Here is a 27,508-nt window from a genome sequence, read left to right on the forward strand (position 1 = left end):
TGTGGCTGGAACAGCCTCAATTTACTCATTTTGGTGTCTCATTACAATTATTCATAATACGTGTGTGTGTGTGTGTGTGTGTGTGTGTGTGTGTGTGTGTGTGTGTACTGGCTTGGGTGATAAATCACATGATCACATGATCGCCTTCCATGGGGACACAGCAAGGCTATCATTCCCATCTGAGAGCTGTACACAAGAGAACAACTCCAGCAGCCAAGGGTGCACGGTGAGATTAAGTGCCCAAGGCAAGGTGCATCCAGAAAGCAGAGCTCAAGTGAAAGACTCCTGTGATTACACAGTGCGCAGAGAGCACCTCACATGAGTTTCCAGAAGCAGAGCCCGCCACATAATCATCTGTGCTTTAATGTTGCCAGAGTTCCTTGCAGATTGGGTCATGTGACTAGTTGGGCCTTTTGGTAGCTGATGTCAAGGTGCCACTTCGAGACCCAGGCAAGATCTGCTGCTGCCCTCTGCCTCCTGCATGTTGCTGAGGTGACTTTGGTTGCCAAGAAAGCAACCCCTGGATACGGAGCCACTCCTTGTGGGGAAAAGCCCTCCCCAGCCTGCATGTACCTTATGTGAGAGAGAAGTCAGCCTGGTGTGGGCTGCCCACCGGCTTTCCTTGCTGCTGTTGCAAGCTTGTTGTCTCAATATTGAAATGAGCACCGCCTCACTTGATCTGAAAATAAAAGGTCTGTGTGCTCTTTCTACTCATAAAAACACACCGGCTTCCTGTTCACTGTCCTCTGAGCAAGTTGTTTTACCTCGGTCTTCTTAAGTTGCTGTTGGATCCACAGGCTCACACGCCCCTAATTTCTTGGCACTACCTGATGTACTTTAAGCCCCACCACCACCACCAGAAGTTGCTAGGTTCCAGCAGTATGGACTTCAATGGAGACCTCACTTTAGACGCTCATCAGCCTGACAAGTAAAATTCCAATTTCCCTACCCATGGGGCTCAGTTTACCTGTGTCCATCGAGAGTTTTAGTTGCCCATGTGGTTCAAAGTTTCTAAGGATGTGGGCTAAGCCCATTTATGACCTATAAATTCAGTTGTAAAAGATGCAACTGGCGTTTACAAAGTTAAGCAGAGTAGAAGAAAGTCAGTGTCTGCGAGGCAAGTGGGGATAGTGATTGGCCTTCCTGGGTGTCCCGAGACTGCCTCCCCTGCTGCACAGTGTGGATCAGCAGTGGTCCTCAGGTGGCGGGACTTGTCTCTGCAGAGGACTGATGGAATCAGTCACACAGAGTGAGCATTACATACGAGCATTTCCAGGAGGCAACCTGGAAACTGAGGGAAACCAACTAAGAGTGGAGTTGACGGCTGGGGAAGAAGTCGGCCAGGGCAGTTTTCCCTGAGCAGAGACTGTCTGTCTCTGTCACCCAGAGTTAAGCTGGGCTCCCCTGGAGCTGACTTTTGCAGAACTCCCAGTTTTCCATTGAAATGAGGATAACCAGTCCCCTTTGCCTGGTAGGTGTCCTTATGGTAAAGTCTGCATTAAGGAGAGGGGACTTGAGTTCCTTCAAGACTGAGCCACAATGCCCCGGCCTAGGAACAGACTCCATGGTGTGTGGTGGGTGTGCTTTTAATCAAGGCAGTTGAGAGAAAGACAAACATACCACGGGAGTCAAAGGAGGTGATTGGGGTGGGCAGCCTGAGACATGAAGCCTCCTTCTAGCTCTTGGTGGGCAGCTGGGCTGCTGGCCCTAGCACAAGGTGTTGATTTGTGCATGGGGACGCTAACATGGGGACAATTGTGTTACCTTTTTGGTGGGGTAGGAAGGAGGCTGGAGGGGAGAGGGGACCGCTGGGAGGATGGACGGCGTTCAAGAGCATCACCAAAGATCCACGAGAGACTAGTGATCCAAACGCCCTGATTGGAAATGTGCCACTTAATGAAGTCTTACTAACCACGCCCAATACTTCCCTCCTTAACGTTCTCATAATGTTAGAAAAAATGAAAACTAGGATGGCAATACAAAGATGGGATTAAGTAACGACAGCGTGCTCAATGTTAGCTGCATGCTGCTGTCCTTAACCCTGCCTGAGATCTTGAGGCCTGTTGCTTCTTTCTGTGACACTGAGTTTTATGAGGCTCTGAGAAGGCTAGGAGGGAGAGGAGGGCCTGCTGCTCACCCAGAGTGCTGAAGAGACCTGTGCTCTTCTGTGGTCTTCGGGGCTCTGTAGTCAGCCACTGGGCTCTGGGGCCGGGTGGTTTTCACCAAGAGGCGTGAGACATCTGGGTCTGTGCTGCCTTTAGGCGGACTACAGAGATAACAGCTAATCAGACCGCACCACACATTATAGGCACCTTTTTTGGACTGAAGAAAGGAACAACAAAACCCAAACAAGAGATAAATACATAACCAAATTCATACATACACAAGTATATATGAACACACCTTTTAAAGAAAATGAGTCAAGTGTGTAACAAAAGTGAGGCCATCAGAGCTGCCTGTAACTGCATTCAGGCAATGATGTGGAGTCAGGGTGGGGACCCAGTAAACCCAGGTCTGGTTTCCCCATTGCCTAACCCACATTTCACCAGCCGGCCCCATCCAGTCCCTCTTCGGCCCCTCTGGTGTTTGTGTTTCGCTCTGTAACTCGAACGTGGTATTAAGGTTGAATGAAGACATTTATTTGTAAAACCAATTCCTGACACAGAAGAGATCGATTGGCAGGATGTAAAGGGGTGGTCGTCGCTCAGAGGGCCACATGCACACCACAGTGAAACCGGGGGAACCAGACAGACAGCGCCACTGCCAGGACCCCCCCACGTGACTTCTGATCAGTCAACAGAAGAGCAGAGTCCTTTCCGCTGGAGGACACAGATGCGCGGAGATGTCCTGTGAGAAGGCAATTTGGTCTGACCTCCACCACAGAGTGGGAGGGAACGGGGGACCGCCTTTCTATCACCCATGGCTTGTTCGCTTCCTATAGACCCGCTGAAGGCCTCAGTGGTTCTTTACCTGCCAGCAGGAGGGCAGCAGCATACAACATCCTGGCCCTCTCACATGCCCATCCTTATGCTCTGTATAATCTGGAAGATTGCTGGAAGAGGAAAGAAAACAGACAGCTCAGAAACCAGACAGCCAATGTTGGATACCCGATCCTCCCAGCAGCCTGCTTCTGCTGACCCTGCCCCTCGCTGGCTGGCTCAGAGCTGATTAGATACTTCCTAGATACGTTAACAAGGGGTCAGTGAATTTCTTTCAGAAAGACAGTCTGGCTCTGGCTGTTGATGGATGCCTCTCGGATTAATAGATAACTTCTGCTAATTCCACCAGGAGCTGCAGCCAGAAATCCCTGAGGCATGGGAGATATCCCTGGCCTCCTTCCCCATCTATGTTCTGGGGCTGCTGGGGAGAGAGATGTGGGCTTTCGTGCAGAATAAGCAGTTCAGTGAGTCTGCCTTTTCAAAATGGCTATGACCTGTAAAACAGCCAGTTCTGAGGGAGGGCAGGCCAGGTGTTCCGAGCACACACAAGGCTGGTCTCTGCTGCCCATGACCCTGAGCAGCGTCCTTGTGACTCTGCAGGCCACCGTCTCTCAGTGTGGGCAAAACTGACGAATAGAAAGTCCCCTCTTTAATTAGCTGAACTGTAGGTATGTGGAGCAGGGTGGGAGCCCCAAGCTCGAAGAGAACTTCTGGACATCTGGTGTATTTGGGGAAAACTGTAACACCTAGCCTGGTTTTGGCTATTGGCCTTTGGGAAAAGGTGTGTGTGTGTGTGTGTGTGTTTCTGTTCTGCTCTTGTTGCTTTTTAAAAACACCTTCCCCGGTGATCAGTGGCTCTTAGAAACAACAGGTACTTGAATATGATTTTTATTTTTTAGAGGGAGGCTGGGCATCATCTCATTTAATCACCATATAAAAGCAGAACATGGAACTGTCAAGACTCTTATTTCCTATTTGCAGAACAACATCCCAGAAAATACCCAGGAAGCTCCACTTCCTAAGGGACTACCAGACAAGGGGCTCTGAGGAACCCCTAGACAAGGAGTCATCTGCGATGCTGATGCTAACGCCTCAGGGCACTAGGCGCTTGGCGGCTCAATAGCTCTTATCCTCTTATCCGGATGCTTGAGACCAAAATGTTGAAGATTTCAAGATTTTTTTTTTTTTATATTTGCATGGCCCGTGAGGTTTTTTAGGAATGGGTTCCAGGCCTCAACATGAAATTCATGTATGTCTCATGTACACCGTAGAGCCTGCAACATTTTTACCAGTTGTGTGCATGAAGCAAAGCTTCATGACCGAGAATTAATGTTCCACGTTTGCCATCATTACAGCATCAAGAAGCTGAGCCTTCGGCTTGGGGATTTAGCTCAGTGGTAGAGCGCTTGCCTAGCAAGCGCAAGGCCCTGGGTTCAGTCCCCACTCCGAAAAAAAAGAAAAAAAAAGAAAAAAAAGAAAAAAAAAAAGAAGCTGAGCCTTCAGAGAATTTCAGATCTCAGGATTTGGCAGTAGAGGAATTCACAAGAAGAAATGCCAAAGTAGGGCCTGGGAAATCTCCCTTGGGCGGCTGTGTGTGTGAGTGTGTGTGTGTGAGTGTGTGAGTGTGTGTGTGTGTGTGTGTGTGTGTATGTGTGTGTGTGCACGCGCTGGAGGTAAAGTGTTTCTCTAGCAACACTGAATGGGAAAAGCTGGTCATGACATGAACAGTATCTCATCATGGATACCCAGTGAGCATACACACACGTCACAATGAGAAACAGGTAACAATCCTTTGCTGTGGTCATTGTGAGGGACACAGTGTTGCCCACCTGCTCACTTCCTTCCAGTCTCTTTTCATTTTGTCTCCTGATTGTTGCCATTGGTCACATCCCTGGCATTACGCCTTGTGTGCGGTAACTTTGCTGCTGTGGACTAACCTTAAATGGACTTAGGATTGTATATATACTTAGGACTGTAAAGATAACAACATACACTATTTAATTCTGGCTTTGCTCACAGGTTTTCTTGGCTAATTTTGGGACCTTGGCTGGCTCTGGGTGGGAAAGTTTCTCACCAGAACTTAAACACTTAAAAATAAAAAACAAAAACCAAAAACCCCTGCTGTTTCTGTCTTCCCTAGCAAGCCTGACAAGAGTAGAGATAAAGCAGACAGTGGTCTGACTCAGTAGGAATGGCACGAGAGAGCCAGATACATTAGGAAAAAACCCACATGCGTGTCACGTTCTGGGATGAGAGTCATTGTAATCTTGTCAAGCAAGGCGATTTTACAAAGACCAGAAGGTTATGTTACGATGGAACTGGGTTGAACCTCAGCCTCTGTGAGTGGACAAATAAACTAGGTTATTCCCTCTCCTCAGAAGCAAGCCCCATGCTGTCAAGGGATTAAGCCATACGACATACTAAGGCACCTCACACACCGAAAACACGATGCATGTAGTCATACCTGCCGCTTACCGGAACAGCCTGGGACCAGACATATTTCAGACTCTTTAATTTTAGATTTGAGGTTCATGCATAGGCAAGGAGCTACTACAGGAATGAGAGACGACTGTAGACATGGAATTTATGTACGTTTCCTTCATACCTAGCATACACTTACCGTGACGATTTCTTTGAAAGAAAACTCTGTGTGTGTGTGTGTGTGTGTGTGTGTGTGTATGTGTGTGTATGTGTGTGTGCGTGCGCACGCGTGCGTGCGCCTGCTCATCAGTGTGTGCATCATGTGTGTACTGGTGCCCTTAGAGGCTAGAAAAGGCCATCAGAACCTCGGAACTGGAGCTTCAGGTGGTTGGACCTGATGTGGGTGCTCCATCCCCTGAAGATCATTTTATATAATACTTTTAGTGTGCCCGAATTTTGCCCGTGGCCCATTCATGACATGAGGTCAAATGTAGAACCTCCCACCTGTGGGGGGTCATGTCAGCACTCAGAACCTCTTAGATTTGGGGACGTTTTAGGTTTCTAACTTTCAGATTAGACCCTGAGCCTGTTTTACTATTGCAGCACAGACCACTGCTTGCCCTTGACGCCCATGAAAGCAGCACCCACAGGCTCTGCATCCTGGAAGGGCTCTGGGGAATTGCAGTTCTGAGTTCTACTTTCTCTGTTGGGAAACCACGGATTCCCAGGAACATATATGGTGACCTATGGAAAAGTCTACCTGCCCATAGTTAACACTAAACACGTTACCTCTTCCTTAATTTCACCTGAGGACCCGTAGGCCATAGATCACTGAAGAGGAAATGGGTTATGTCTTAGTCGATCACACCTCATATTAAGCTAATTTGTGACTTTAGAAGTTCTAGGTCAGGATCAGACTATTCAGTTCGTTGTTTTGAGAACTATTAGGCGAAACTGGTAAGCCTCAGAGGAGCCAAGACATATATTAAAACAATTTGTCTATTTGAACATTCTTTGATACTCATATCTGATCCTAACTGAAGCCTTGAGATAGCATGCCAAATATTTATAACTTTTAATTTGTCTACAGAACAGCTCCCTCTTGGAGAAATGACTGAAGTCTATTTTAAGTTCACATCTGAGACGGTGGTGAGATGTTTATTATTCCTCTTGCAGTTGTACTGATGTCTTCAATGAGTTTTCTACATTTTATACCAATTATTTTGCTTGAAATCCCATGTGCTTGCCAACACTGCCCTGCAGAGTGACCCTCACTCTGAATGCTGACTTCCCATGCTGCAAACAGGAAGGGAGCCAGCAGTGAGATCAAAGAGGAGGGGAAGCAGAGAGTCTAGACCCTGACAAGTTAATAACTTAACAGTGGGCGAACAAAGCTGAGAAAACAGCCGGACGGGCTGCAGGAGTGGGGCCGAGTGCAGGCTAGACAGGAGGGAAGAGAGAAGCCAAGAAAGGGTAGTGAGGCGGGCATTCCAGGACAGCCACCAGGTCCTGGGCAGGATACAAGTGGGCTCAGGAAAGTCTCTGCAGGAGCAGGGACTGTCAGCACAAATAGACTCTGCACCTCCTCTTCTGTGTTTGGGATCCTGACCTTCAGAGATCAGAGATCAGTGGTTCTCAACCTTCCTAACGTTGCAACCCTTTAGTACAGTTCCTCATGTTGTAGTGGCCCTCAACCATAAAATTATTTTTTTGTTGCTACTTCATAACTGTAATTTTGCTATGGTTATAAGTAGTAATGTAAACTCGTTTTCCAATGGTCTTAGTCGATCACTGTGAAAGTCGCTGGATTCCCAAAAGGAGTCATGATCCACAAGTTAAGAACCATTGCTTTAGATGCTCACCACTCAAAGTTCTTCCCCTCCCCTCTTTCAACTCAAACTTCAGTGTGTCAGATGTTCTATCTCCCTGCGTGGCTAGTCCTCGCCTCTAGGCAGCTGCTCAAAACCATCTTCTTCAAGCCCTTCCCTTCTATTTCCACCCCACCCCTCACTCTGCCCTCTGCTCCCTCCGTTCTGTATCACTGAGTGTGAAGATCCTCCACCTCCTCTTGACTCACTCCCCTCCTCCCTACCACTGGGTGCTCCCTCCCGAAATGCCTCTCTTTTGTCCTTTGGGATGTCCTGGCCTCTTAGTTTCTTCTTTGTGGCTCTTTCTTCACTTGGAGACTTACAGGGTTGTCTCCCTCCACACACCAAGCTAGCACACTGGAATTCCTTCACGACCTGTGTGATTTGCCTCTCCTTGTTATATTCCTTCTCCTGAGGTGACCCATCCTGGCCCAGAGTTAAGGGCCACTCAGCCGGTGATCACTCACAATGGCATTCTCCGTCCCTAAGCAGCGGATCTCTACTGTCTAGGATCTAGCTTCTGTCGGGCTTTCTCACTTTGTCTTCATGCTGATTAATTAGTGACATCATCTTACATCTTGTATGTAAACCGGGAGCTCTAGTGTTATCTATGACCTTCTGACTGACGATGACCTGTGGACTCTATGTGAGGATCCTGGGATAAATATTCTCTCTACTGCCCCAGACAACCTTCTAGTTCCTGTTGCCACCATCTTTCCTGAGCTCTGCAATGACTTCCAACTGCTCTACTCTGGCCCTTCTTCGATCCCTTTTCTGCGAGGTACTCAGATTTAGCCTTTAAATAGAAGCAGATTGTATGAGGTTACCCCCTATGTAAAGCAAACCAGAAAGGACTTCTTGCTAACTTCTCAATAGGACGTCCACGGCCTGCAGACTCTGGCTCCTACCTGCCTGTCCTGTACAAGATTCCCTTGTACAGGAGCTCTCTTGTGATTTCCCAAACTCCCTGGCTCAGCCACAGGCTTTATCCCAGGTTATTCTGTCTGAAATCTGTGCTTTCTCCTGCCACATGATGACTTAATTGTAAACTCAAAAGATAATTCCTCTGGATAGAATGCCTTTGACACCTTGGAGCAGACAATCTTAAACATGGGCGTCTGACATAATCTCCTAAGAACGTGTTGTAAAGTTCTTTCATGGATGTTAGAAAAATCAAATACCAAAACAAACAATCCTCAAATGGAAAAAAAAAATCCCACCCCGCCCCAGCTAGATCAGCGGATGAACCGAAGAGACAGTTGTTAAGCCTTTCAAAAAGTCATCAACATCGTTGGCCATTAAAGCAGTGCAAACCAAAACTGCTTTGAGAGTCTCTCCCATGCCAGTCAGAATGGCTTTCCTCAAGGAAAAAAAATAAAAACAAAATAAAACAAAACACCACTGACATCAAACGCTGCAAATGCTGGTGAGGATGTGGGGAAGGAAAGAAAGAAAATCTATTCCCTGCTGATGGAAATATAAATTGGTTGAGGGCACATGGAAGCCAACACACTCCCGAGATGCCAACATGTCAACAGTTTCATTATTCATGACAGCTAAGAAATGCCATGAAAGTGCATGAACCCCTGGGGCGTGTTTCGTTGGAAAGAGACAGAAACTGGGTCTCTGCTCCAATAGGAGGCTCAAGGCCTCTTCTACTGTAGAGAAATACTTAATGATAAGAGAGATCGGAGAGTTGCCAGGAAGAGAGCAAAGCCAGTTCAATATCCTTTAGGCAGGTAAGGTAACTATAGAAATCAAACTTCATTTTTTTTATTAAGAAAAAGACGAAGAAAAGATAGTTAAAGAAAGCAAGGGTCCCCTGGCCAACAAGCGTGTCAGGAGACAAGGCAGAGCAAAGCTGACCCAGTACGCTCTTGGAGAGGGAAACACAAAGATATAAGCAAGGTGCCATTTTCCACGGGCTGTTCCAGAGAAGAAAGACTAATGCCAGAGATAGGTTAGGGAAGAAAGATGTCATCAACATAGATGGGGATGCCTACTCAGGGGCACAGGGAAAGAGTGCCACAGGTCACCTTTTGAGAGTCGATGGCTGCTGAGATGTCTCTTCCAGACTGTCCGTCTTGATCCTCTGGGGCTGTCCGGTTCTCATTGCACCTCATGATGGTCTCTGGGGTGACTTTCTCTGGAGCAGTTTCCAGAATGTTCTGGCAGTCTCCAGGAACAGCCAGTATTTATGTGGCCAACCTGCAAACATTGGGGATTTAAGTCTATCCTGGAGCAAGTTTCCAGGAAATAAGGAGGGGAATAGGAACATTGGGGAACCAATGAAAGAGCAACCTGTGGCTGGGGAACCAATGAAAGAGCAGCCTGTGGTTGGGGAACCAATGAAAGAGCAGCCTTGTGACTTGGGAACCAATGAAAGAGCAGCCTTGTGACTTGGGAACCAATGAAAGAGCAGCCTTGTGACTTGGGAACCAATGAAAGAGCAGCCTTGTGACTTGGGAACCAATGAAAGAGCAGCCTTGTGACTTGGGAACCAATGAAAGAGCAGCCTGTGGTTGGGTGCTATCTCTGCTTTTTGAAGCAGATGGTTAGACATCTGGGATATTTAGAAAACAATTCTCTGGCAACAGAATCCAGAGGATGTCCTAACAGGCACTCTATTCAATGTAGTCATATGCAAGGTCTAAAGTTAGCAAACTTTTGCTCCACAGTACTTTTAGGAAAATATTTGAGAGGGAATGTGGGACAACAGAAAGCAGATGGGGTTAAGTCATGAGTCTAGAACACTAACCTTTAGACCATGGAACCAGCTAGGTTTGGGAACTAGCTATCTCAAATTTTTTTTTTAAATCTTTTTATTGAATGTATATGAGTGCAGTCACTGTCTTCAGACACACCAGAAGAGGGCATCAGATCTCATTACAGATGGTTTTGAGCCACCATGTGATTGCTGGGATTTGAACTCAGGACCTCTGTAAGAGCAGTCGGTGCTCTTAACCGCTGAGCCATCTCTCCAGCCCCTCAATTTTTTGATATGAAATTCTGGCTGTTTTTTTTTTCTTCTATGTGTGGCAGTTTTATGGTCTGGGAAGAGGGCTTAGTAGCCTCCTTGTTAGGGGCTGTGTGGTTACGAGAGACAAATGCCCAGAGTCCTCAGGAAGCGGTAAGTGAAACAGTAGGGTGAACAAACCTTGCTCACACGCTGTGGCCTAGATTATAATGAGTTCCTTTTAAAGCAGAGAATAGGTTCCCTCTCTCCCCACATCTCCCTGTTAGAGCAGCTGGTCAAGATGGGGCAGGCAGTTTGGTAGCTCAGAGCTTCCCTACTGCACCATGTATGACAGTACCAGAATGAAGCGGGGTTACTAAACATGTAATTAAGCATTTACAATCTTGGTCGGAGCCTAACTGGAGAGCTGGCAGGCGGGAGGGAGGCCATATGGAGAAGAGCCAGAGGTAGCATTACAGTAAGAAGAAAAATAAAGCCATCACATGCTGTCGCTGAGCTTTTTATCCGGTAAGTGCCAATCCTCAGAAGGGAGGGCTGGGAGTTCAGAACCACTCCACCCTCTTTAACAATTTGAGACGTGAGGTGTAGAGTGAGCGTCAGTAACTTGGACAAGGACACACAGCTGGGAAGTAGGTGGCCCGACCAGGTTTCAACAGAGGCTGGGTTTGGTGTTAGAACTCTTAGTAACTGAGTTTAACTCTGTCCACACAGTGGCTTGTAGCCGACACACTCCAAAAGCAGCCGCAGCAGCCGCAGCAGCAGCAGCCACAGCAGCAGCAGCAGCAGCAGCAGCAGCAGCAGCAGCCACAGCAGCAGCAGCAGCAGCAGCAGCCTTTCACAAAAGAGTTTCTTAGCTGTTGCAAAAGGTCTTACTTTGGTGTCTGAGCCTTGGGCTCAAAGACATGTCACCACACTGCTGGTGACCCATGAGCATCACACAGGGAGCACAGGGCAGAAGATGCTAAGGGGAGTTCTTTGTTCTTTCACGTGTTTCTGCCACGTGCATGACTGTCTTTTCCCTCCCCCATATCATCCTGAACATAAAAGGCCAGGGTGTGGCCTCACTGAAAATGCCTATCAGGGCATCCGCTCAAGGTCGGAGGTGGACTATCTGACACTTGAGGCAGGGCACTGGGGAAGGGTTCAGGTCCTGCCGAGAACATGACAGAGAATCACTTCACATCAATTCTAAACGAGCTGTCCCGAAAAAGGACCTGCCTGTGATATGAGATCTCTGTCCCCACCTCTACCTCCTGCAGGCAGAGTCCCTGGAGAGTCCAGGAGAAAAGTGCAGGCAGTCAGTGACAAACAAATGCACTGTCCCTACCCAGAAAAAGGGGAGCTGGCTGTACAGTGACAGATAAACAGAGCAGACTCTGTGCTCAAAGGCTTTACCTCTGTAGTGAAAAGCCAGATCCAATTTACTGTTTGGTGAGGAAAGATGGTTGCCACTTTGTACAGATAGGGAAATCAGATATCTAACAACACAGGGCAACAGCTCCCCCACCATACACACACAGATAAATACATAGACACACACACACACACACACACACACACAAATATACATAGACCACAGAGATACTTATAAACACATACATATAAAGATACATAGACACAGATATACATGCATACGTACAGATAACATGCAGGCACACACACAGGCACATACACATATGGACGCAAGGACACAGTGGTACACATAATATTCACACACATACACGTGTGCACGCGTATACACAACACGTAGAGACACATATGCAGTCATCTTCCTCAACACACATCCTATCCCTTCCACATACACAGAAACACATCTTACACACATGCACACAGACATAGACACAGGCATACAACACACATGACTATACATTGATTCACAAACACATAGAAACCTAAACATATACATATGCATATATATATATATATATATATATATATATATATATATATATATATAAGACCACATAGCAACATACACATGGACACACAAACACATGTCTGACACAAACCCATGGAAACATAGAAATCCACAAATAGACATAGACCTAAATCTACAATTCAATAATCACATACACATGTAAACACATGGACATAGAAACACATGTATATATAAATATACACATATATAAATCTACATATCTATACATGAACACACAGGCATACAAATACACAAACACACAAACACAGAGTCTATGTGTATTAACACAGGTAGAAACCTACACATTGCCTAACATACACAAACACAGCAACCACACCACCACTTCATTTAACAGTTGCTCTTTAATTTACCAAGCTTTTAGCAGAAGTCCCCAGCCTTCCGTGGAAAAAGGGCTAAAGAACGTGCATCCAGGGTTCTGTTCTCAGAAGTCGTGATTATAAAACACACACTCACTGGAAAGTTATCTACACAGAAGATGGAGGGAATGACAGTCACTAGCTAATCCTATCCCAGCACATTCCCCTTAACGCAGAAGCTCAAGAACGCCCAGCCTTTGGAGACCCTTAAAACTCTCAATGTCTAATCAGGGAGTGAATATTCAGCTCAGACAGAGAGAAGAAATAACATTGAAGTTAGGGATACATAAGGGAGGAATAGCCTGGGAAGGAACGGCGGTGTTGACTGCCATTTAAGAGGTTCTGGCAGAGAAGCAAAGGATGCTGGGGGTTAAATGGCTCCACTGACCCCCGATGCAGTTGGAACAGGATCGATCCAGCTGAGGATGGAACAGGTTACATCTTTGCCACAAAGAGAACACCTCAGTTGCTGCTCTTCGCTACTGTACAGGATCATAGCCGGGGCTCAGGAGAGATAAAGGGCACTGTAAGACCACCGAAGTACGCACATGCTAAGTGTAAATTTAAGTCACTGCCCAGAGAGCTTATTAAGAGAAGAGCAAAAGAAAGCATTTGGATGAGGAGGAAAGTGGCAAACACTGAACAGAGCTGTTCTCTGAATACCATGAGGACTTCAGTCTAGGGATGACAAGAGGTTTTTGGCTCTGGTGATCATAACCACGTACATGGCAGACATCACCAATCGATTGCTACCTACTGTCTAAGGATTTGGGGAGGCGGGGCTAGAAGTATAGCCTAATGTCTGTGTTTTCTCTAAGCATGTGAAGAGGCCCTGGTTCAGTCCACACCATTACAAGGTAAAAACACTAGCCGAAGAGGAAGAGGATGAAGGGAAGGAGGAGGGACCTAGGAATTATAGTCTGGTGCACACATAGTCAGGAGGGAATCTATCAGTGGTCTGGGGAATAGCATCAGGTCTGCAAGTCTTCAAGTCTGCAAAAGGAGCGAGGAGATAGCAGCTGGGATATTTTTGTGACAGTGTCTCTGCAGGGAACAGTCACAGAGTGACATTCTGGAAGATGCTTGTCTCTGAGTCTTGAGATAAAAACAAGCAGTCCTCCAACACTACAAACCATCCTGCAGAGAGGGATGGCTTGGAAACTCAAGATTGACTGTTCCAGGAGATGGCTATCAGTAAAGAGGCCCCATTGACTGAGGGAGGAGAAGATGAGAAGAGGGACAGGGGGACAAAGGGAGGGTACACAACCTCCACAGGACACTTGAATTCCATAGGCTTCAATATGGGTCTGTATCTGAAGAGATTAAGCAGAGAGAAACAAATCCAGCCAGTTCAGCAGGCTCAAGGACTTCCAAACCCCAGCCTAAGAGCAGGTATTTGATAGAGAAATAAGTTTTCCATTTCAGATATAATCTATATAGTATTAATAAAAATAAAGCCAGTTACTAGATTAAACAAAACGTAACAAAGCAAGAAATGGTCCAGAGATGTCCCGGTTGGGCAGCAGCAGTCTCAAAAGAACACACAGGTTCACTGTTTTGAGCCTCATATGGAAAACTACACACAGTGGGAGTGCATGAGCCTTGCTTTAAGGAAAGGAAACACCGTGTGTTTTATGCTCGGCCAGTGTAAAGCCACCATTCTCTGAGGTTGGCCTGCATGGCGATGCTTCCTTTCTCTTACTGGGACCCAGTGTTAGCCCTGAGAACCGCGCTCACACATCCTCGGAAGCAAGAGGCAGGCAGGCATGCTGGCTGATGGTTTTCTGATAGACCAAGAATGGAAAGTTGAGGCTGGGTCTACCAGTTAGACACACAGCATGGGAGAAGGAGAAATGAAGCAAGCCCTCCAGAGCCGGGCTGACATTTTCCATGAGATGCTGGTATTTGGAATGAGTGAGGACAGGTTTGGGCTTGAAATGGGCGAGATTCCTCAGAACCATTCAACATCTGTGGTAGACTGCCCCTCTCCCCTTGAGTCAGAGTCTTACTGGAGACTAGCCTCAAGCTCATGATCTTCCTGCCTCAGCCTCTTGAGTAAGTGCGGAATTACGGGAAAGTACCACCACGCCCAGCCTTTACCTCTATTTTCTCGGGAAGAAAGGCAACGTTGAGAGTACTAACTTGCGCCTTGTCATTCATTCATCTAACTACCTGAGGATGCTCATGGCTGGCTGATTCGTTTCTCTCCTTCTCTCCGAGGGCTCTTACTGGAGTAGAGTAGTCCCTTGCTCGAGGCAGCATTCGCAGTGGAGAAGTTCTGGTTCCGCAGATGCAGCCTCAGCACCTGCGCTCCTCTGGGTAATTCATTATCGGAGGTTCGAGGCAGCTGCCTCGGCCGTTGGTGACTTCAGGCAGCCCCGGGAGGGTCTTCTGCTTCATCTGACTTCTCAGTGTGTCAATAGCATTTCCTTGATGTGGACTGAAGACTCCAGGTGCAGATTCCAGAAAGGGTAAATGCCCCAAGAGAGGACAGCCACAGGAAGGGCCGCCAAAAAGCCATACCAGACTCTCATAGGTTTGTGAACCAGCTTCTCCACATAATGGAGCAAGGGTGATCAGTGAATGACATAGGTTTAAATGCTAGCTCCCTGACACCCCTAATTCTCTCGGAGACCACAGTGAGAAAAAAAAATAGTAAATGTGTTTCTTACTACTAGCCTGACCTGAATATTTATTTACCACCGGTACTGTGACACTATTTCTAAAAAGGGCACTTCACTCAATCAATCATCACCTAGGAAAGTAGGTTAATAAAATAAGGGAATGGAAGCCGAGAGACGTTCAAAGAACAAGCACGGATGATCAATATCTTCCCTTGTGTGAGTCCTCACCATGTCCTCAGTGTCTCTGTGAAAATGCACAGATTAAGAGGCACTCACTGTAGGAGCTTGAAGACCACAACAAGCTGTCTCCGGAACTGAGTGGGACAAAACTTTTGCTACACCAGGGGTACATGATACTCAAAGAAGAGGCAGGAGATGGAGAAGGGCGGGACAGAGTGACTGCAGGTGTGAGACCCCTTCACCGAGCTCCAGTCCACCTTGCAGGAGCATGGTGGGTAAGAACAGGGTGGGGGCTTTCGCTTGTTCTGCAGTGAGACATGAGGAGAACATTTTCCCCTGCTGGATTTTAGAACTGGAACTTGAGGCCGACACTTCAGGGATGAGGGGGTACAGCATCCTAGTGTCTAGAGGAAGGCTCGTTACTAAAGCAGAGGAACAATACGGGGGCTAGAGTTGGCAAAAATCACATCCTTTCCAATGGAGAGAAGAGAGGGGAGGGGTTTATAGTCCGAGACCCATAAAGGACATAAGGGGGAGAAAGTCAGGAGCAGGAAAGGTTCTGTGAGATGAATGACTAATCCTGCAGCGCTGGCCTTGAGGACAGAGCTGTGTTTTTCATGACATGTTCTGTTTAGAAAGGGCCATGTACAAAGATGGCAAGGTAGTGCAGCAAGGACAAACTGGGAAGAGTGACAGGAGAGCAGTGGCCAGTGTGAGCTGAGGTGTATAAAAACAATGCTACTGCTGTTAAAAGGAGGCGTGTGTGTGTGTGTGAGTGTGTGTGAGTGTGTGTGAGTGTGTGTGTGAGTGTGTGTGAGTGTGTGTGTGAGTGTGTGAGTGTGTGTGTGCATGTGTGTGAGTGTGTGTGAGTGTGTGTGAGAGTGTGTGAGTGTGTGAGTGTGTGTGTTTGTGAGTGTATGTGTGTGAGTGTGCGTATGTGTGAGTGTGTGTGTGAGTGTGCATGTGTGTGAGTGTGTGTGAGAGTGTGTGTGAGTGTGTGTGAGTGTGTGAGTTTGTGAGTGTATGTGAGTGAGTGTGTGTGAGTGTGTGAGTGTGTGTGAGTGTGTGTGAGTATGTGTGTGTGAGTGTGTGAGAGTATGTGTGTGTGAGTGTGTGTGAGTGTGTGTGAGTGTGTGTGAGTGTGCAAGTGTGTGTGAGTGTGTGAGTGTATGTGAGTGTGTGTGAGTGTGTGTGAGTGTGTGTGTGAGTGTGCGTGTGTGTGTGAGTGTGAGAGCAGTGGCCAGTGTGAACTGAGGTGTATAAAACAATACTACTGCTGTTAAAAGGAGGCGTGTGTGTGTGTGTGTGTGTGTGAGTGTGTGAGTGTGTGTGTAAGATGTGTGTACCATTTTTAGTAGTAACTTGAAAAGAGACGAGGCCATTGCTCCGGGGGAAATGGCAGCACATTAAGAGGGGACAGACAAGGTATAGCATGTTGGATTTCATTGCTCACCATTAGGTGCCATACAAACAGTGGCAGGAGGGTTATGCAGCACAGTAGGAAAACATCTAACATGAAGGAGGCCTCGGGATATCTTCAATATCCCCCAAAAGTAGCAAAAAGGTGGGAGGAAATGGGTGGGTGTAGTATGTGGTCTGTTCTCTGAGTCATTATGGTCCATGGCTTTAGGGCCTTCCTCATAGGCCCAGATCCCAGGGACCTGACAAGCTGGGGGTCGGGGGTGGGGGGAAGGGGAGACAAAGCCTGCACAGGCCACAGTGCTGGTCCCTGAGAATGACCAGGCTCTAGGAGAGTCATAGACATGTGGCATTTATGCAAGGGACATAGATTTGGGAAAAAGAGGTCAGACCAGATTGCTCTACTGACTTGCGCCCAGGCAGACTACATTGAAAGGCCTCACTAGAAACTGTGATGCTTAAAGAGAAACATACATTAGCTATGAATCTACCTATCACCTGATCAGGGGTTATCATACGGGGCCTGTGACTGGGCTGGTGGGATGCATATGTGCCTATGGCCATCCCATTCCTCCTTGGGGGTTCACCTTCCTCACTCATTCTGTCTCAATACTTACTCAATTCAACTGCAGGAAGGTCCCTCTCCTCAGCCCTGTGTGCTGGGGAAGGCCTTCTCCACTACTGCTGAGCCACTGTGGTCAATCTGGGGTGCTATGTCCTGGGCTGCCCCAGGCTCCCCTCCTTGCCAACCCCTGCCAATGCCACAAACTCCTAAGGAGTTTGCATTCTAAAACCTGCCAGAGAGCCAGACTGCAAGCCTGCAAGGTGCAGACATTCAAAGTCAAGTCGAAGGAGGCTGGCTTACTGTGGCTTTCTCTGAGTCTCGACCTCTCATGGGTGACTTAAGGTATAACATACGCTCAGAGATCATAACGCTGGGAGAGGATAATTATATTTGAGGCTCAAAGTTCAAAGCCCATCTGTCTATGTACTGGCCATAAACCTTAAGAGCACAGATAACGTCTTAATGTAGGCTGGCATGCTTAAGGTGAAGGTGTATTTTGTTTCATTCTTAGGCAGAACATCAGAGGTGGTGAATTCCGGGTGAATACATCCACACGGGGGGAAGTGCTGTATTAATAGATCAATCTTGTAGAAAGAACATTTATTATATGGATGTATCACCTGTCAATCAAAAGTCCATGGCCTATGGCTTAGGCAGGAAATGGAAGGTGGGGCATCTGGGAGCTCGGGAAAGATGAGATGAGACAGACACGTGGTACTTGAGCACAGGTAACCGGTCACGTGGCAGGACAGAGGCTAGAATAGATGGGTTATTTTAGGTACGATCTAGTCAGAGTAGAGACAAGCTATGTGGCCAAGGTATCTGTAAATATGTTTTGAGTCTGGGTTTGGAGGAAGAACCAGGGCTTAACTACAACACAGTCTCCTGCATTCATGTACAGTGTTTCCACTGATACAGGTTGAGCACGTGTAACACTACTATGCTGAGTAACAAATCATGATGTCAACAACCCTCTTGTGTCCATTTGCAAGCTTGGCCACTGTGGAAAGACAACCAAGAATCATGCAGCTTTACACTGACTCTTGAAAAGTAAACCAGGTATCTGTCTGTAGTATGAGCAGTACCTGACCATCCACCCACACAGCCGCTAGCCACTGGCCCACCTCCACACTTGCTATGTGTCGAGTACTGTGCAGGATCTACAAACTCAGGGGAAAAGAAACACTGCATTCCTGTGGGAGGAGATAGACAGGAAGCCAGGAAATGACGTAGTCTCAAATGATGAGGATCAGAGCAAAGGAAAGGACATGCTGGAGTATGAGGTTCTTTGGGTACCCCCAAAGAGGTGCACGGATGCACTTTGACGCCAGCAGGGGTCTGATATGAAGAAAGACTGGAGGGGGTCTGATGGCTGATAGGACCCCCGCTCAAAAGCATGAGGAGTTAGACTGATAACCAGATCTCGGTGACAGAAGCAGGGTAGTACAATCAAGAGTGGTGGTAATCTGTCAATGCCCGCACTTCCTGTGTACCCCAAAGCTGTCCTCAAACTGATTATCTTCCTGCCTTAGCTACCCAAGTACTGGCATTACAGACGTGCACCATGGCAGCTGGCCAGGAATAGGGTTTTTGCTTCTTTGGGAAGTCAGCACCCCATTCCTTGAAACAGTCGTGGGTTGGATGAATGTATTCAAATCAGTTATGAGGTCACTCATACACCAGGTAACTTTCCCCAGAGAAATCTGACAAGGCTAAGAGTTTTTACTTCTCAAGCAGGTAATTTTCTCTTCTTGAAACATCAAGTTCTCTCTAAAATATTTCAAACACAAGCAATGATATCCCCAAGTGCTTCAGATCTTGTTCCCTCCCCCGCCCCAGAGCTTCTGTAACCTTGGGAAAGCAATCTCTTGAATGTCAAGGAGTCAGTGGTGATGGCCTTCTCTTGATAGTGGAGCAGAGGTGTGTCTTGGTGGACTGCCTGAGCATACACAGGAAGACACAGACTTCTTGCACTCCCTGTCCTCAGAAACACAGAGGTGACAGAGAAGGATGTGGACCCCTGAAGCTATGTCCTACATTTAGATAAAGTAATATCCACTTACCAGAACCGCATACACTTAGCACATGTAACTCAGGAACCCAGGCAAGGCTCCACCAATAGCATTCAACCAGAACTGTATGGTTTTTGTTTTGTTTTGTTTTTGCTCATGTCCCTTGTGCATACAGGTATATGTATTCGCAAGTCTTTTAAGCACAGCTCTCTGAACTTCCAAACCAAAGTATCAAGAGACCTGTATCTATGGCTTAGGTCAAAGGCTGTGTTCTGTTTGAGATTTCTATAGAATGCAGTAAGGCCTAAGGCCTCTCCCTGTCTTTGGAATGTGGACTTATCTTGAGCAGATAAGTATTCTACAAAAACAACTCAAATGACCTCCACAGCATACATAGCACATTTAATTTCCTGTAATCACTTTATGACTATGGTTTGATAGTGTATGAAATCTGTCTCGCCATACTTGGAATAGAAGATAAATCAAAACCCATTAAGATTAAAATTTAAGGCCGCAATGAACTTGAACCCCAAACAGATACTCCTTCGTGTATTTAGGTTGTGACAAAACATGGTTTTTTCTCAAGGACAGTGGAGAACACAGGCTAGAATTCAGTGAGATACCATACCTGAGCCACAGACAACAAAAACAAACAGGGCCAACAGCCATGGCCCAACGGGATATTTCTCTTCTTGTGGCCTCTGTAAGGGAATAGAAAAATTAAGGTTAGGTTCACTGACGCTGGAAATGTTTACAGGGCACTGACAGGTATCGCATGTGCTGAGGATCCTACTGTGTATGGATGGCAGGCCTGGTTGCAACTCTTAGTGGGTCTAGATGGCTGAGTAAAGCCAGTTCTAAAGGACTGGGCTAATAAAACAAGTCATTCATTACTTGATTACTATTAATGAACTGGTGGTCTGAAATGTCGTGGAGGTGGATGAGGTATGTAGTGATTCTAAGGTCTAGTGATGTTGACAAGGAATAACTGTGTCCGTCTGTTGAAAGCAGAGTCCATGCAGTCCATGTATGTTATCTCCAGACCCAGTGCCCAGTGCATGGATTAGTACGACGATGATGGTGATTCCCATTCTGCAGCTGATAACTGGAGGTTCAAAGTTTGCTACTGAGTGAGAGATGGGGTTCAATTCATTACTGAGCGTGGGTGTCTTTCATGACCAGATTCGTCTTTCATTCTTGTGTCCGTGCATTCCCAGAAGGACCAGACATTCCCCCCAAAATATCAGTACATTAAAAATAAAGAAAGTCCTTGTTGCCATGAAAGCATTCTGAGGAGTGGATGATAGAGGAGCAACATATTCTAAGCGAGCTCGGAAGCCTTAAAGATGTTTGCAACTCTGAGAAGTCTGCTCACTGGCAAGCAGGACGGCTGGGTCTGCAAAGCCTGGTATGCCTGATGCTCTTCTCAAAACAAGAGCTCTTGGGGATTGGTTCTAATGCTTTGAATTAACCCTGCCCCCCAAATCGGGAATCTACACACCCAAATGCTAAAGGTCCTTGTCCCCAATTGGTTTTTGACCAATCAATAAAGAGTCAATAGCCAATGGTCGGGCAGATAGACTGAGGCAGGACTTGGGGATTTGCAAGGGCTAGGAACTAGAGAGGAAAAGAGGGAACGCCATGTCTTGGGGGAAACGGATCAGATTTAGAGCTGCAGAAGAAAATACATCCAAAATGTAGGTGAAAAGGGAAAGCTATGGGAAGGGTGGTCCAGAAGGTAACAGGGCAACAAAGATAAAACATAGGTTTAGAAGGTGTTGAACCAGGAGTACTAGAGGGAAATGTATGCTAGCCACGGGGAGGCCCAGCCTTTGAGCTAGTCAAGGCATATTAAAAATTAACTGGCGAGTGAGTGCGTGCATAGGTGTGTCTGTCTTCCAGATTGGTGTGTCGCCAATACGGATAGCTCTTAGGCTGGTGTGAGCATGCAACTTGTCGGGAGCGCACAGCGGTTAGCTTAACTCATGGCTCCACAAGGGTGTAATACGAACATCCCTCTGCCGACACCCTTGGGCCTGCGTGCAGCTGCTCCTAAAGACCAAATAAATGAACGGAACAACCTAGGCTTAGGGAAGGCACCAGAAAAAAAAGCAGTGACTTATCAAACCCAAAGAATCAAGAAAGAACAGGGGCAGGGCACAAAACTGAGGGTGCTTCCTCAATAGCTCGAGCAAAAGATAGGCTGCGCTCAGTCTACCTAAAGAGCGTGCAGAGAGAAGCACACCGGGAGGAGAGACAGTCTGGAAACAATTTCCTAGCAAATCACAAACTCAAGCTGTGGGCTTCGGTGAAAGGCTGCGAACATTTGACTGTATACTCAACGTTATAAAGTGTGGGCTGAGAAACGTTCGTGCCTATGCAGATCTGGCAGCTACACAGTGTTACATTAGTGTTTCAAAAGAACATGATTGGTGCTGTTGCTGCGGAGGAAATACTTTTCTGACATGCTGTGTGGAGTTTTAGTCAAGTTTTGAACAAAACCGTGCAAAGTTTTCCTCGGTGTGCTTTCTGGAAAAGTTCATTGTATTACAACTACAAAAGCAGGCTGTATTTACTGATACCTGCCGTTCTATAGTTAATAATAGTCTTCATTTGCTGGTGGCACAGACTTAGAATCTCAGCAATTAGGTGGCTGAGGTAGTCTGATGGTGAGATTATATAGTAAATTCAAGGCCAGCCTGGGCCACATAGGACAACCCTATTTCATTACACAGCTCAGCGGTAATGCACTTGCCTCACATGCACAAGGCCCTGGTCTTAGTCCCCTGTACTGAAAAAAATAGGAGTTCCTCCTCCTCCTCCTCCCCCTCCTCCTCCTCCTCACCCTTCTCCTCTCCCTCCTCTTCCTCCCCCCTCCTCTCCCTCCTCCTCCTCTTCCTCCCCCTCCTCCTCTCCCTCCTCCTCCTCTTCCTCCTCTTCCTCTTCCCCCTCCTCCTCCCCCTCTTCCTCCTCCCCCTCTTCCTCCTCCCCTCTTCCTCCTCCCCCTCCTCCTCCTCCCCCTCCTCCCCCTCCAATAGATTAACCTACAATTTTTCAGGTCTCAAATCACCTATTACCATCCTAGTCTTTCGTCTCTACCTTACTCAGGCGTGTCATTTGTATGACCAAGCACATTTTCTTGACTTTTTTTATAGTTTAGAATTATTGACTCCCCAGAGAACACGTTTAATAGCCATCTCTCTACTGTACCGCAGGCCCCACAAGGATTGGCAATGAGTTTCTTTGAGGCGTCAATGTCAAGTGCAGTCTATCACAGACTTAGAGAAAGAAGACAATAAACATTCATTTAAGAATGAATGAGCATGCACGTTTCATTAGAAGTGATTTCGCAGGTCAGGTAAAATGTGAGTCTACAAAGGTTACTGCCTATTTATTTATTTAGACTTTCTTCTAGTCTAGGCTGTCCTTGAACTCGGTGTGTAGCCAAGGATGATCCGACCTTCCTCTTCTCCCCTTTCACCTCCCAAGTGTTGGAATGACTGGTATGCCACACCACTCCCAGCTTTATGTGGTGCTAGGGATCATACTAGGGGACGCCTGCATGCTGTGCAGCAAGTCTACCAACCGAGTGACGAGTGACGTGCTCAGCCGTCCTCATAGCAAGACTTTGTAATTGATGATAATGAGTGGAGCATCCTGGGATTTGACTAGCTAGATATCGAAGTAGAGAGCAATGTGTCAATAGCAGCTTGATTTTGACTGAAGCTTAAAGCCATTCGTTCTTTGGCCTTGACCAGCATGCATCCCAGGGAGTCACAATGTAATAGGTCGTTGCTTTGGACCGGAAAAGAACCAAGTAATTCTTTAAGAATTTCACAATAAGGGGTTGGGGATTTAGCTCAGTGGTAGGGCGCTTGCCTAAGAAGCTCAAGGCCCTGGGTTCAGTCCCCAGCTCCGAAAAAAAGAAAAAAAAAATTCACAATAAAAACTTTAGTGTGTCACCAAGATTGGGCTAACCTCATATCAAGTAAACAACAGATTTTAAAGTCACTTGAGCAGAGTGTGACATCTGCCCGTCCCGGCTCTCTTCTAGAACCTTACTGTCCTAGTTTCTCTCAGAAACCAATTGCGTTGCCACTGTTGTAACTCGTGACACAGTATGAAAACATTTGCCTCAGCTCGATTCCCAGCAAATCAAATAAGGGAACCCACGGGTCTCTATATGAATCACTTGGCTACTAAGGATGCCAAGTGGAGTCCTGTATTTTATACCTACAGCCCAAATTATCATCTCATAGCCCGGTGTACATAATACAAAACCCTTTTGGAAGACATTCCCCAGTGAATGGAAATCAGTTGTGGACTTTCAGAGCCCTGGAGCACACGACTGATCATAACGCCAGTACATCCCCTTTAGAGAGTCTTAATTTTTCCTGGAAAGTGCCAATGGGGTGCCAGTACAGCCCACCCGAGCACCATTGTACTGCTGCAAACGACAGAGGAAAAGGTGTCTCTACAGTGATTCACCTCAAACATGAGGGCCCAACATGTGAAGGGTTGTCTTTTTCTCTGATAAAATCCTTGCAGGGCAGCCCAGAATTCTGCAACCTAAATTCCCTTACATTGTGGAGGAATTCCTACTGTCCAACCCTCCCCCTCCCACAACAACCCTTCATTTTCTGTTTCTTACATCAATCTGGGAGGAAAACATTTGTTTACCCAAAAGCCATTAGCTAATCATGAAAGACAAGCATCCGCCACATACAGTGACAGAGGCTGACTTCTGAACAGTGAGCTTGAGTTTTTTCAACTGGAACTTGCAAATCTGTTCCCATTTACTTAAGTCTACACAGGATTAGTTACTAATGTTTGGCCTCAGATGCAGACAAGGGACTGAGGTGCACATTTTACATATCAAAGCACCTTGGCCTCCAGGTCCCGAGGCATCCCTCAGTCTCTTCCTGCCCCCAACCCTGCCAGGCCAGAGGCTGGGCCTGGCTGTCCTTCTCCCAGAGGCTCTTCCTTATATCCAGACATTTTGGTGTTCTCTCTCTCTCCCTCACTTCCTCCCCTTCCCTCTCCCTCTTCCTTATCCCCTCCCTCTCCCTCTCTCCTATTTTGGTCTCCTCTCGGTCTCCCTCTCGTTTTCTTCTCTTCTGCATGCCCCCTTTCTCTCCCCCACCACCCTATGGTGACTTCAGTAGTCTCCTTCCGTGGGGCCAGTGAATTTGACCAAGAGCCGCTTCCCAGTCAACCTGTCTTTAATCTAATCTGGCTTGAATTGGCTCACTTCACTGGCGGAGAAATAACCTAGAAACTTCTATCAAAGTACAACCACATTTGACTTGTAATTAAAACAAGAAGATTCAGGATTTACAGAGAAAAAATTTGTTTTCCTTTTGGATGCTGATCCACTTACAATGTGACTAACCAAACGCCCCCTCAAAACAACTGGAAGCAGTTTATGGGGGCTTGGTTTTGAAGCCTTCCATTACAAATTTAGTCTGGTCAGTTACAGGTCCTCGTAGGCGCCACAGCATTGTTGAGGAGGGCCATCCGTGGTACAGCAGAACCTTTTAAGTGCACTTATACCATACATTAAATGGGATTTAATGTAGCTGGGAAAGTTGTGTTGGATTGCAGATGGCTGGTTACATCCACTACAGAGCCTTTTCCTGTTTTATTTTCTTATTTTGAAGCCAACAATTTTTTTTCTTTGTTTTAGGCCCTCAACATTCTCTCAAGTCTATGGAGGCCAATGGGGAAAACAGCCTTGCAGATAACTCAGTGCTTGAGTCCTTGCCCTGGCCCCCACAGAAGCTGTCAGCTGAGATCATTTTACCTCTGAACTCGGTTTCCTTCACTCATTAGGAAGAACCACGTCTACTTATTTCCACTATGTCAGCAGATGGGTCTGCCACCTTGAGAAGGAAGAAATGAACTGCTAGGAGCATAAAATAATTGCCTTTAATGTCAACTTGGGCAGTGGCGCCCCACCCCCACCCAGTAAAACCTCATGGGGGAAACAGAACCCTGCGAAAAATGTGGTTCCCATTCTATGGTGCCTTGGCATTTTGTCTCCTCTAATCTCAGCTAAATGCTCTAGTTCCCCAAAGAAGGAATTTTAAGGGTTACTTAAGCCTGGAACTGTGTATAAAGCTCTGAGTGGAGTTTGACGTCATGGCTTCTCTGCCACAATTCTGCTTGGTTTAACAAGGATTCCGGTGTGATGACTACATATCCAGCTTTTCCCTCAGTTAATCAAACCAACATAATGTCTTTGCTAAAAGGCATTGCCTCATCAAGTCTGCGTTTCCAGACAAACCCCAAGCTTCGGCTGGACTTCCCCTTAATCTTAGGGGATAATAGATTCCAGGCGCCTTTGCAAACCAGTTCTTCGAATCCGATGCAACCCACTCAAGCCTTGGATGGTTCAAAGTCACAGGCCTGACGTTTTCTGTAACAGACAACCTGGTTTCCTTAAGGAAACCTCTGCACTTACGGTACATAGCTTACTTAAGATTCCAGGGGTAAAGCTTTAATACACAGTCTGGAAGCAAAGAACCCCGGGCAATAAGATGGTCTCTACAGTTACAGCATCATAATGAGCCAGAATCTATAGGGTGAACGATAGGCAGTAACGAAGAGAAAGAGGAGGGTGGAGCGAAATGTAGCTCGGAAACTCACGCCCTACTTTAAATCCTTTCAGTATGTACATACAGGGAGAAGAGACAAAAAAAGGTGGAAAGAAAACCTTAGCATGGGGGTAGGGAGGGTCCAGGGGCGGAGTCTAGAACTGGGGATAAGTGGCATTCTATCATTCGTTCGTTCCCTCATTCATTCATTCATTCATTCATTCATTCATTCATTCACCTACTAGGCTTTTAGCCCAGTTGGTTTCATTGGCCCCTTAAGATGCAGCTTTTAGCCTTTTTCAAGGACGATGGCTCATTCTCTTCTGGAGAGGCTCCACCAACCAGAGCCCTCTCCGCCCATGAGAAAGCAGAGCAGTCTGCGCCCCCAGAGCCCGGCTGGGTCCCCCAGCCTGCGGGACCCCGGAGGAGGGGCTGGGAGGCCTGGCTCGGAGCCCGTGGCCCGCCCGCTCCGCCCCGCTCCGCCCCGCGGGTCCTGCCAGCTCGGCCCGGCCGGCGCCGCCCCCGCCTTACCAAGGTTTTGGCTACGTTTCCCCTCTGGGTGATGTTTTTGCTGTGCTTCTCGTTAGCCATCCGGATCCGCTGTTTGGCCACCATGGCTTGGGCGCTTGGAGATGCTCTCGACTCCCACCTGCAAGGATGGCCGGGATGAGCCGTAGCCGCAAGGCCCCGCGGCTTGCCCGGGCGCTGCAGGTGGCAAGGCGCGGCCGAGCCCCGCACACCCCGCTCCCCGAGCCCCAGCCAGCCGGCTCCAGAGAGAGGCCAGCGCGCGGACGGAAGTAATCTCTCATCTCAGGAAACCCTCTCCGACTTCCTCGCCATCCTTCCGGTCCCCCCAGCTACCTACCCTACGCGGCCACCGAGGCAGGAGGCGGGAAGCGGGAGGCGGGCGCTGCTACAGCGCCGCGCGCCGAGCCAAGGGCACCGTGGCCCAGGGTGTCCGGGTCCTGAGATCGAACGCTGCGGGGCATAGGGTTCGGGCGACCGGGCGTTTGTGCGTGCGTGGGGGGTGGGGACGCAGCCGCACCCAGCCTGGTGACCTCTGACTGTTTCATGACCACCTCGGGCCAGGCAGGGATTGGGGCACTGGTGCTTCAAGCTGAAGGCTAGACCCTAGGTAGTGAGCGCTGAGCCTCAGAAAGCAAATTGAGCCTGACCAGGTTTGGGTAGTACTGTTGGGAAACACCCTGAAGGAACCTGCCCTTTAGGTGTCTGAGGAAACCCCACTTTGGCACTTTCTACAGGGTTGTGCGAAGAGACCCTTTGTGACATAGGAAGAGGAGCCGGAAAGCCTCAGGGTCGAGTTGGACCAGGCCTTCTCACCTTGGTAGTGGTGGGCATCACACTAGTAGATTGACCGCGAAACAACTGAGTGGACCATAAAGGGCGAAGAGATAGTAAGCCTACGGCACAGGAAGATTTTGATGGTCACTACCCATAGCCAAAGTGTTGACCAAGCTTGAACTCCCACCACCAGCACCACCACCACCACCACTGCCTTGGGGCATCTTGGACCTTCTCAGCTACTGTGTGTGGTCTCCCAGACAAGTACTGGGATTTGCTATTCAGTAAAAGGACAAAACCAATGTTTGAA

At 47.5% G+C, this 27,508-nt stretch overlaps 1 protein-coding gene across 5 annotated transcripts; it reads right to left on the reverse strand.

Moving 5' to 3' along the window:
* Positions 1-2,617: 2,617 nt before the first annotated feature.
* On the reverse strand, positions 2,618-26,912 carry Serp2 (stress-associated endoplasmic reticulum protein family member 2). Of its 5 annotated transcripts, XR_015638135.1 has the most exons (6): positions 26,762-26,912; positions 26,428-26,545; positions 19,929-20,001; positions 9,265-9,436; positions 2,971-3,052; positions 2,618-2,847 (listed from the first exon to the last, which is right to left on the reverse strand). XR_015638135.1 is itself a non-coding variant. In XM_087586418.1 (5 exons), exons 2-4 carry the CDS (start codon positions 26,509-26,511, stop codon positions 3,012-3,014), a joined length of 198 nt encoding a protein of 65 aa, XP_087442544.1. In that variant the 5' UTR covers positions 26,512-26,545; positions 26,762-26,912; the 3' UTR covers positions 2,618-2,847; positions 2,971-3,011. The 5 variants fall into 5 exon arrangements, 3 of the variants coding, with proteins under 3 accessions (XP_087442544.1, XP_087442543.1, NP_001381721.1); XR_015638134.1 differs by having other exon boundaries at positions 2,618-3,052; XM_087586418.1 differs by lacking the exon at positions 9,265-9,436.
* Between the last annotated feature and the right edge of the window lie 596 nt (positions 26,913-27,508).

Source organism: Rattus norvegicus, chromosome 15 (genome assembly GCF_021556685.1).
Source record: "Rattus norvegicus strain SHRSP/BbbUtx chromosome 15, alternate assembly SHRSP_T2T, whole genome shotgun sequence".
Classification (NCBI taxonomy): Eukaryota; Metazoa; Chordata; class Mammalia; order Rodentia; family Muridae; genus Rattus; species Rattus norvegicus.